Source organism: Chaetura pelagica, unplaced genomic scaffold (assembly GCF_000747805.2).
Source record: "Chaetura pelagica isolate M959 unplaced genomic scaffold, ChaPel_1.0 scaffold10, whole genome shotgun sequence".
Lineage (NCBI taxonomy): Eukaryota > Metazoa > Chordata > Aves > Apodiformes > Apodidae > Chaetura > Chaetura pelagica.
Window position 1 is genome coordinate 672,250 of NW_009952263.1, and position 12,141 is coordinate 684,390.

Genomic DNA, 12,141 nt, shown 5'->3' on the forward strand with positions numbered 1-12,141 from the left:
GGGGGGGGGGATGGAAAAAACACCAAAACCAAAGAACACTAGCGTTGCAATCTAATAGCTCTAAGACTTGAGCTAAGTGTCGCAACTGAAAATGTCTTGTAGTGAAAGCATTCGCATCTTAAGAGTAAAATACACCGGCCGACACTATTTACATCCGTGCTGGAGGAAGCTGGGTCAGGTAACAGCCTCAGTGCCCCCGGGGTGGGAAAATGCCATGAGCCACAAGCCCATTCCCCACAGTCAGAAAGCAGCTGCTCTGCCTCCCGGCAGGCTCACAGCTCTTGCCCAGGAACATCTCCTGCCTTTCAGCAGCCAAACCTTGCCGGCTTGCGTTGTCATGCCTTGAAACGCAGCCAGGACAGCACACCATGTCTGAAAGAGCATTAATGTGAAGCAAATGGGGACAAATAGAGCAAGACTTAAAACAAGCACGGAAGTGGAATCCTCCAGGATGCGGACACCCAGTGGGAATCCCTTTTTGAGCTTTACCAGTGACTGACAGTCTGCCACAGCAGTGTTTATCTCAGTCTACTGATCTAAAATTAAATGTTCTACAACCCATCTGGTATTTGTTTTCATTGGTGACATACTTTATTATTATATAATTTGGTTTATTGGATCAGATGCAACCCTTAAAAGAAGATAGCCTTTCTCAAAATGCACTCCCTCTATTGAGTAAACTGCAACATCAATTATTAACTAGGTACATTTGCTTGCTGAAATGAATTAAAGAAATTTAACTCTTTTAATGTCAAGAATGAATAGGCATAAGAAAATATCACAGAGAAGGTGTGCTCTAGGAATATATGATTGTAATTGAAAGTTTTTAATTAAACAGAAACTTCATTTTACACAGAAAGTTGTTAATTGCAGCCTAAGATCAGCAAGACCTGCCTGCCGGTCACCTGTGGGAAAAGCTGGGAATGTATCATTCCAATAGTTTATATTTCCAAGTTGGCAAAACAGAGAGCTGTGGCATAGCCCATAGCTAGGTATTATATTTCTATCCACTCTGACCCTTCTAGGGCTAGTTCTTCACCCTGGTAACTCCTCAGTACAAGGACCAGATGCAAATCTGTAAAAATGTATCACTTCATCCTGACTCTGTAATTGGATCTGAAATTGGTCAAAAACAAAATTAAAGACCTGCCCGTCTAATTAATGATGTCTTAAAATCTGCTTATCAAACAACAAAAGGTACTACAAACAGGAACAAAAAAGAAAAAGAGTTGACAACTCTCAGGCACAACTCCTGTCTGCACAACAGTGTCTACTGTGTTAAAAACGTTTGGGAAATTCTGTGACACACCAGCTGTGGGCAAGATGGAGTCACTCATCATTACTGCTTCTTGCAGTCAGTTGCTTTCTGCAATATTACAACATTGATGAGATTTGCATGCTACCGCCAACAGTGGAGTTCTGAACTCACAATTTCAGGTTTCTGTTGATAACTTACACACAGACAATATTCTATTACTGGAATTATTTTTTTATATATACAATCCTGTTTATCCCCAACTTAAACTGTCTTTTATATACAGTTTACATCTGGATACGACAGCATCCCTTTCATTTGACATTCCACTGAGCACATGAGGTACTCCTCATGTAAAGTTACTTGCTCACTGTCAGGCATTACAATTTCCTCACATTTCCTTTCAAACCTCTCATGCTTGCACATCCAACTTTTATTTGCACTTCAGATACTTTACTGCTTTTATGTCACCCTATTGCCTTGAATCTATCTCTCTCACTTAGGCTGATCATCTAGTTCCACTGTAATTTTCATTGTATCCTTACCCATATTACATACAGCTGTGCTGTTACTAATAATCTTAACCAGGTGTTTCTGCCTGGTGTCAGCAGATTTCCTTCAGTTTACAGCTTAGCACCAAAAATTCAAATTATCATTCTTTACATTTTTTCCACTGTATTTGGAACACCAGTATCTGCATGCTCAGATAATGTAAAGACATTCATCTATCTGCTAAGGAAAGAAGAAGCTGGTGAAACCATGAAATGCAAAAAGTCAGCATACAAAAATCAGTCCTAGCTAGAACAAATACTTGGTTTTAGTTAAGGAAAGAAACTGTAATTAAGAGCTCTTGATTTCTGTGAGAATATCAAGAAGATGATTACCACACTTTCAAAGAAAAACAAACAATGACTGCTTGTTTGCTATTGCTATTTACATATATATGTTCACTCATTAGCTGAAACATTTCAAGCTTAAGTATGACTACACAACTTCTTAAATCGAGTGTTAGGCTCCTTTCATCACTGTCATGGCTGTTACTGACTTATTACTCAAGCCATAAACCCATTTCAAGCCGAAGTATTGCTGCACAACTCTTCAAATCAAGGGCTGGGCTTCTTTGTCATCTCCAAGGACACTATCCATTTATTAGTAAAGCTATAAGTCATCAATGATTGTCTTTCAGTATCCTAAAATATAGCCTGTTCATACTGTTCCCAAAGAGCATTGAGAACTAATCCCTGAGTTAGACACTAAGAATTCAGTTGCTATATAAGCACTGCAATATCCATACACATATTAAATGTAATTTCATTTATTGAATAAGCACTTCAAAGAATTTTGCAGTGCTTAAATATATTTGAATGGTGATAAGATTTCATACATTTAAAATGGAAATGGATAATCCACTTTTAGTTTCCATCAGCAAGCCATAATTATAGCACCTACAAACATTTTTTGACACACCTAATTTTCAAATACTCTTGCAAATGCTCTAACACTGTTCAGCCCACGATGTAAACAGTTTGTGGTTATTTGAAAATTAACAGTTCCTAATTAGTATCCCGAAGAAATAAGAATATATTTTCTGGGATCAGATCATACAGTAGAAATAAATTAGCTTCAAGGAATACGGTTTATATTGTTCTATTCTGCACTGAGCAAAATCTCACTTATATAAAAGGGCATGCTTCAAATTATTTTTGGTTGACCATATGTGGCAACACTGGAGAAATAAAACCAAAAGTATTACAAACCTAAGCAGAATACTTGTGTTATCCTCCACAGAACAGAATAAGCCACATTACTAGTGTACAAAAGTATCTCTTACCGTAATTTATTTAAATATTCAAATGTATTAATTTTGGGACATTTTGGATTATCATCTACACTGACTAAAACTACAAAATAAAGTGGACGTTGATTAATAAAGGAAGAATTTTCCTCTAAAGCCACGTTTTTGAAACCTGTAATTATTTCCTCAACTGGTATGAAAAAATAAAATGCAGTTATATTTGTAGCCTATTCGTATGTTTCAGCACTAAATTAAATACTAATAGACTATAATTGAACTGAAGAAATTTGTGCCTACTCAGGAAAACTATGAAAAATAATTATGGGGCATAAACTAAACAGCTGCGAAAGTACTCTTTTTTTTTTTTCTTCTTTTTTTTTTTTTTTTAAACTTTACGTGTTGCATTATCGCCATCTACTGTTCCTTCATCCATTTTCTACAAACTAGCCTTGTTTAAGAATGTAATTAAATGTCCTGCTACCGCTAACCTAAACGGAACTTCAGAGAAAAAAAGTGACAAAGACTAAAAAATGTGTTTATTCTCTGTATCTTTGAAGACTTAACTCCATCAAGCATCAAAGTATTTAAACCAGGCATTTCTCCTTTTTTATTTCGTTACATATACTCAATACTTTTCACTATTAAATACCCTCTGACAATTAATTTTCCCTTTCAGAATAAGGAGATACTGTTGGAGAACTAAAGGTTGGATGCAGCATTTTGTTTTCAAGTATTACAAAATAATTAAATATCTCACAATTGCCATGTTACATTTCTTCAACTTCCAAAAAGAATTGTGTTTGTATAGGAATTGTTTAAATTTTGAAATTAGATTAAATTAGAAATTTTGAAGAAAACCCCTCATATTACCTGATCTATATAAATCAGTTTACAGAAAACAGCGAATTTTAAAGAACAGGAATTGCAAAGTGAAACCAGACACACTAATAATGGCTATAAGAATGCATTTCACAGAAATTCAACTGCAACATTTCCTCACATAAAATTGAATAGGTTCTTTCCTGAATGCAAATATATTTGTAAGCAGAATCATGTTCCTTTCAATGTTGCAAGGATACTTATGTCAAGAATATTGTCCCTTCAGTGGAACAAATTCCCATAAGTAATTTAAATACCAACTGCTGCAGATTTAATGAGAAAACTCACTCTTGCTACATGTCTCTTTCCAGTAGGCATCTCCTTCAATGCTTATTTCTGATATGCATCATATGATCTATGGGACAGGAAAAGAAAAAAAGGGGGTTGGGGACTGGAGAAAGAGATAAAGGGCAGTTTATAGCTTTAAAAAACATTGTCACTAAATAGTCTACCAAGGAAAAGGGAATCAAGGAATGCTGAGAAATTAATAGTGTATAACATCTATTGTTAGATAAAAATATTTTAAACTTTTTAGCCTTCCCAAGTATGACACTGTGGTCTTAGAAATCAATGAAACATGCAAAACAAAAATGAAACAAATACTGAGCAACATCAAAAAGTTATTTTAGTTCACATGAAGGGCACACCATGTGTGTAAGAGAAACAGTGAACCAAGAATTACATTTACTAATGTGTCACATAAGTAGATGCAGAAAATAATAAATAAAAAAATAAAATACACTAACTGCTCAGCAAATCCACTCACTTCAGCAGTTTTCTCATTACCATGTACTGAATGCAACAAAGAGCCATAAGGCTCCCTCTGCATGGAAAGAACTATGATATCTTTGATGCAGACTTCAGACAAAACACCTTGCCAACAAGATACAATAGGCAAGCATATTCAAATATTGCAAAAACATACTTTGACTTGGAGGCAGGTGGTCACAGTTTGACCTAAAGTAATCACGCTGTACCTCTCCATTTCCTTACTAAAGCTGGCTTACAAATACATAAAAACTAAAAAACACCCAACAACACCCACACACACACCCAATAACAACACTATCAAAGCTCAAAAAGACTACTGAGCAGATGTAAAAATTGTATCTGACATGGCTGCAGAGGATTTTCACAGGTACCTATGTAACAACAGCTGAACAGAAGGTCCTGTTCTGAGCACTCACTCTTTGATTTCGAAGAGCCCACAGATACCAGGCCTTCCATTTTTTGAAAATGAGGAAACAAGTAATTTTAATAAAGGAATTGCTTATGTAATGCCCTGCAGCATAAGAGATTTATCCAGCACAGGGACTTTCCAGACTTTCTTACACTGAACTTCAAATAATTTTTTCCAGTGTAAGATGGTCCATTTTTCAGATTCCTGTGTGTTGTAATGATCAAGCCTGTTGTTAACCAATTTTAGCAGGGCAACGTTCTTTGAAAATGTGTGTCTGTTTCCAAAGGTTTGCAGTAAAAGCGTCACCCTAATGGTAGTTCCTGCCTTCTGCATCTGTGTTGTACTTTAACACTGACACCTTCCCACTGCAAGGGTGGACCTTGACTTCATGCGCCAAAAGCCAGGAGGAGTCCTACAGTGCAATACTGGGCTGCAGGAAAAGCTGGGCACTGACAGAGATGCTAGGAGGTAGGGATTACAGCACCTTTCCACATTGCTTCCAGTGAGAACTGCTTTGAATGAAACCAGGGTTATCAAACTGGTCTGTGAACCAGTACTGGCCTGCACACTGGAAAATGCTCTGAAACAACTGTGGACATGGCTGCAACTGCCCGACAAAATGGAAAGAATACCTTTATAATTTCACTCTCTGGCAACCTCCATTTGCAGGCGTACTCTCAAACTAAGGCACAAGAGCAGCACAGTGCTACAGTGCTACAGAGGTTTCAGCAAGGTTTGACACTTAACTAGGTCTTGATTACCACAGCATTGTTCACAGAATATGAAAGTAATGCTCAGCCACTTGAGTGGAAAGCTGATGAAGGCCGACTTCTTAAACTGCTCTACCTAAACCAGTAAGACCTCTCTGTCGATATCCTTCTTACCTCTTATTTGGGGCCAAGAATGAGTGTACAGCTTAGCAGTGATGGCAGCTTAGCCAATACACAGTAGCCAGAGCCTTACATGAAGAAGCAGATGCACACCTGAATGAGCCAAGCAAAAGATGATTCACTAAGAAAAGGTTAACTTAAAAATAAGCAGTAATCAGGAAGGTCCTATAGGAAATGCACTCTTGTTCAGTTTGCAAGGAGATCATAAATACCTGTTCATAAATCTCAAGTGGCCTGATGGACTCCAGTTTTAATTTCTAGTTTTTATTATTAAATGAGGAAGAAGGAAAAAGGAAAGCAGCACAACTGGATGAATATGCACATGACAACTGGCAGGGAGTAATTTGTTACTGTTTTAAGCCACTCAGTATCAAATGACCATTCCCTTGGAATACCTTCAGAGAAGCAAACAAGCAGCAAACATGGGGATCTGACAACACAGCAATGTGTCACTTGCCACTTGGATATTCTTAAGTTACAAAACTCTTTCACCTTTAGATTTTATTTCATTTGTTATAAGAAGCCATAAATAATTGAAAGTCATGTGATAAATTATTCAGCTAAGTGCGCAGTTTCCAAGGAATCATAGCATGGGTCTGGATTAATGGTATAACGCAAGTCAGACACAGAAGCTGAGCTGACACCCCACAATTACCACACACAGGAGCAGTCCAGGGAGTCTGGCGCTTCTCAGCATGTGCTTTCCACCACAGGGATGTATAAGTACCTTGTGAATATTTATGAACTAGAAGTCCCTTTTGCCTACTGGGTACTGCAGCTGCTTGCCTATGTTTGGTCATGAATTAGTGAAGCTTAACCCAGAGCTTCACTTGGCACAATTGATTGGGACATCCAGTATCTGTAAGTGGTAGCACTGTCCTTCAAGATTACTGCTGAATGTAAATTTCTGCTATAAAACGCTTTGTCTTTAACCATAATTACCTGTTACAATTAACTGATAACACTCTCAGGGAGACCGGGACAGAAGTGACTGCAGGGATACTACTGTTTGCACAGAAAAAGACTGGCACATTCCTGCTACTTTTACTCCGGTTCTGTATTAGCTAAATCAGTTTGCAACTTGAAATAAAGATTTGCCAGAGCACATTGTAGAGACCACTAGAATGTAAAGACAATGTCAACATTAAGCAATTCAATCTCATTTTTAGTGAATTTAGAGTACCTGGCTCAAGACCAGAAGATTTGCAAATATCTAACAGGGGAAATGTCAAACAATAGACAAACCAAGCCATCCTCTGTAAACTGGAACTAAGAAGCTTGCTTTTAAACAAACATGTCTCTTGTGTTTGACTGATTTTAGGGTCTAAGATGATACAAATTCTGACCATAGTTTCTTCCAAAACTGGAGGAAATTGATGATCTCTCTCCTGTGTGGATTGTCTACTACAGGAGAGACTTCTTTCATAGTGAAGAGCCTTCAAGTTCTGGCCTCTCTCTTTCTGAGAGCATTCATTTTGTTCTCTGCTGTTTTCACATAAGTTGCAGGAACTTCTGTCTTCGAGGTATTTAACCCTCTGTCATGCTTGGTGAGAATCATTCGACATGATCAAAAGATATTGTAGAAGATGTACAACTGACGGCATAACTCTCTACATACAAATATGGAAAGAAAAAAGTCACCTTCCCTAGACAAATCTAAAATCTAGAACTTGCATTTTTATTTTTAGGAAATTACTATGAAATTCAAAAAAGTTATTTATAACAAGTCTGCTCAAAGCAGGTATCTCAGAAGGAGATAAGTGTGACTTTAAGTCTAACAGCCAGTCTGAAATAACTCCATGGTAGCATCATCTTACTCCAGAATACTAACCAGTGGTTTGATTTTTCTCCCTCTCCATTGTCCATAATATACCTTGGAAAAACATAAAGCACAATCAATACAAGTAGAGAAACTACCCTTCAGTAAAATCAAGTGTGAACAGAACCTATTAAAGTATATTTAAGAATATATGATGACTTGCAACTATTATTTTCTAAAGGAAAATGGAATTCATCAACATGATAATGTACTGTATGACTAGGGATTTTCCTGGCTTAGACTTTCAGGTGTTTAGCTCTGTCTCTAGCTGACAGCTCCTTTTAGCTATGTATAATTTTCTAATTGAGACATGGTGAAAGGTAAAATTAAAATTAAAAAGATTTTCAGAGTTACCTAATAAAAAGAAGGCAAATTATAGAAATCTCACAGGACTATGAACTGGTTATGTCATAACCTTATTATTTATATAGTATGCAACTCAGCTATATTTCACTGGGTGTCTTTGATCTAGTATGATCCCAGAAAGTCAGTAATCAGGATCCTGTGCACACACAGAGGTAAAGACCATCATGAAGCTGGCATGTACTTCCACAAAAGGCAGGTATTTCTGGCCTCAGCAGCTCTGTGTGGAGAGTTCTATGTGACATACAGATGTTAACTTGAGGCATGCCCCAAATAAACAGCTCACTCTCTCACTCCCATCTGAAGCAACTGTGTGCATAATACTTTACTCACCACAGCTAAGTTCCTTTAAGGGTAGCAAAGTACAAGGCATACCCAAACACTATTTCTAAAATAACGTGAAACCTTTGCTGAACATACATGAAATTACATTGTAATCATTTTTATATTAGCTCATTCTGTAGACACTGCAGTATTTGAAAATTGAAAGGGACATCCCTGAACAGCTTCTGTACCAATATCCAAAATGCCATTCTTGGGAATTTGTATTTTTATTATTTATTCCTATGCTCTTTCACAGAGCTTTACATGGTAGCAATCTTCAAGAAACTATCTTTGACTGAGATTGCACTAACACCTGTCTCAGCATGTTCTGGATCATGTCTGAAACAATAGACTTCTAATTCAGCCAAGGTCATTCAGAAATTATCTCAATTCCTTATTTTTCTGCCAAAGTGCTTTCAGAGATGTAATTATTATTTTTTTTAAGATTAAGCAACATAATCACCTAATTTTTAATTTCCAGGTATACATATATAGATATACACATTTTCCAATGGAAAACATAACAGAAACAGTAACTGGGACAGTTTCATAAGAGATTATTTTCTGATTTGAAAGTATGGTTGAGGGCCTGACTTCTAGTATATATCACCACCTTCAGAAACCAGTATTTTTAAATAGAAGAAAGTGTCTACACTCCATCTCAGTTTCAGCTACCTCAGTTTCATGTTCACCTGGGCCAGTATTTTTGTCATCTATCAACATATAAGTGATAGCAAGCTGGGGGAATCTGTTCGAGCTACTTTTGAGATGCAGAAGGAATGAAGTGTAACTGTGATACACAAGTACCCCCTAGAGATGAAACGATGGACTACAAGTACTACAGCTAGCACTCTGGGTTGTTAAATACTGTTGTCACAAAAAGAGACTGATAAAACAAAGTAAGAATATGACATTTAATATTCAGTGTCTGATCCTGAAGATGGTGGAGGACACCTTCAGCCTCAACCCTAAAAAATGCTGCAGACACCGAACACTCGTTCAAAACACAATCACTCAGAATTTAAGTTCTCAAAGAAAAATTCCCATGGATAAAAATACTGATGGTAACTACTTAAAGGCCAAGTACACATTCTTTGTTTTTGAGGTTTTGGCAGACTGCGCACTACAGCAGCAAATGTATGAAGACACTTATTACACTACTCTGGTAATATTCTTAAAATGAGTTCTGAAGGGTCTAAAAAGCCCAGGAAGTTCCTGTCACCCTATTTGCATGATAAATTATTTTAACAGAAAAATAAAAGTTAAAATATTTCATATTGTTGTTAATGAAAGTTTTAATGACAGAGCATTTTTGTAGAAAACCACAGGTAAGGCTAAGAGAGAATCAAAAGTCTTATAAACCAGCTGGAAAAAGCTGAGACCTTAGTAGCCTCTAAACCTAATCCAAGGAGCTGAGAAGCTGCAAATTGATGTAGAAGGAAAACAAGTGAAAGAATTATGTCTTGAATTCACATTTATTAAAGCAATATTCACAAGAATTCCATTGCACAATGGAAGCACATCCATTTGTGCTTCACAGCAAAAAGTGAAGCACAAATTAATCAGAAAAAGCTCTTTTATCACTTTTTAATTAATTTTTCATTAACGTATCCATCAATAGAGTGATAGACCCCCATATTTAAAAGAATAATCTATTTCTGTTTGAAAAGCAAATTGATTAGGTATCTCAGACTTTAAACAAAAAGCCTCACAAGTTTTATGGGGTAAAACCAAAAACATTCACATATAAATTTCAGTTGGTGTAAGTATCAAAATGATAGACAAACACAGTTCTATACAGTAAAGCATCATCCAGGCACTCAACTTCCAACTCACATAGAGAAATGTGAACATTCTGAAGACGTTCTTTGTCTTTGTGGCCTCACAATCCTAAAGGGTTTATCAAACAAACTGATGAGACCTTTTCAAATGTAGGCAGGTTAAAAAAAATAAACAAAGTCAAGATTTTCTGGTAATTAAAAAAAAAAAAAAAAAAAGTGCTATCATTACATACACAGCAAATGCAAAGGTGCTTACCAGAATTTCTGTAACTCTTCCTTCTCAGGTTTCATATAGACAACTCAATTATAAAAAAACAGGACATCAATACAGTACAGTTTCTTTTGAGATTTCTCCAACAATCTGAGTTCTTACAATGACACTGAATCAATTCCTGAAAAGCGTTATCAAAAAGCTTACTTAGAGTAAATCATTAAGAAATTATCAGAAACTAAGAGGAAAGTCCATTAAAATGCATTCAGAAATTCTGTCATGTTCATGCTCCTGTTAAATGTTCCATGCTTTAATTGGCACGTGTAACTCAATGGAGCATTTTAGAGCTTGATATTGCAGTAGCTGGGCCTGATTAGGCTAAAGATTCTCGTTTTCCACTTTTTTTAAAACAAAAACATCAAGCTCATTACAATGGATAAGCATCGGATGGAGGGCAACTGCCAAGCACTTTAGTAAGCATTCCTAAGTAAAAACTTCAAGAAGCGAGTTTATTTCTAAAATACAAAGGCCTCAAAAATAAACTATACAATTTTATTAAACATACATGCATACACATAATTATGAGTTGCTAAATTATAACACTTTAAGGCTTCAACAAACAATTTTGTTACAAAGAAGTACAAATTTGTGAAACATATACCTTTGTCCTGCTTCTTGTCAGGACAATCGTAAAACTTACCTTGGTTCTTAGTAAACACAAAGGCCTTTTCCACAGCATTTCTCTTATATTAGCAACTTGTCCAAAGTGTGACTCTGGGGAATCAGTAAGTTACATGTATTTTTACTGGTTTTATTATTTGTTACAAAGTTTCAGAGGTGTACATAACTATGGAGATGTGGGTCTGAGATTTGCTACCTACCTCCACTCTGTCTTGCACAAGTAAACCAAAAAGGACTTAGATTAAAGCACAATAAGAAAGATATATCTGATTGACTATTTAAACAAACCTAGACTTCACTGGAATGCCAACTCAGCATAAAGTCTGCTCCTATGTTATGGCCTCAAGAAGTTACAGTTAAGGCAGCAATATAACACCCAGCTGAGAGATGAGACAAAAAGAAAACATCTGCAATACAAGAAACATGTTCCAAACATTTTTATTTGAAGTATGTGAAGGGTTTACTTACAATTCTTCTCCTTGTTTTGCTTTTCTATCAGAAACCAGATATACGCTTCCAAAGCTTCCATTGCCAAGTTTCTTCTGAATAGTGTATCTTCTTGCAATCATAGCATCTGAGCAAGCAGAATTAAATCCGGCAATAGTGACACGCTTAGCAGTTTCTTGAAATTTCAGCATTGCTCTGTGTAACAGAAACTACACAAGTTTCTCTAGAATGCCGGTTTCAAATCCTTTTACTCTTCCACGGATGCTCACAGAAAACACTTGAAACAGAAAAAAAGGTTGATTCGTCAATCTATTATTTGTATTAAAATCTTCATTTAATTCTACAGCAGCGCTCAGCTTGCAGCAAAGCACAAATTAAGCGGAATCATTAGTTGCTAAGATGTACAGCAGCTTTGATAAAGGAACTCCAGATAATGTAGATGTGACAGAGTCAGCCTTCTTCTACATCAACCTTAAATTAATTAACTGAACTGATAACACAAGGGAAATGAAATTA

At 36.3% G+C, this 12,141-nt stretch overlaps 1 protein-coding gene across 1 annotated transcript in view; it reads right to left on the reverse strand.

The window, feature by feature from the left end:
• NEK11 (NIMA-related kinase 11) overlaps nucleotides 1-11,816 on the reverse strand; it is an 80,002-nt gene extending 68,186 nt beyond the window's left edge. The window contains exon 1 of the mRNA XM_010007596.1: nucleotides 11,647-11,816. Coding sequence (XP_010005898.1) covers nucleotides 11,647-11,816 — 170 coding nt within the window. The remainder of the gene's footprint in view (nucleotides 1-11,646) is intronic.
• Nucleotides 11,817-12,141: the final 325 nt, after the last annotated feature.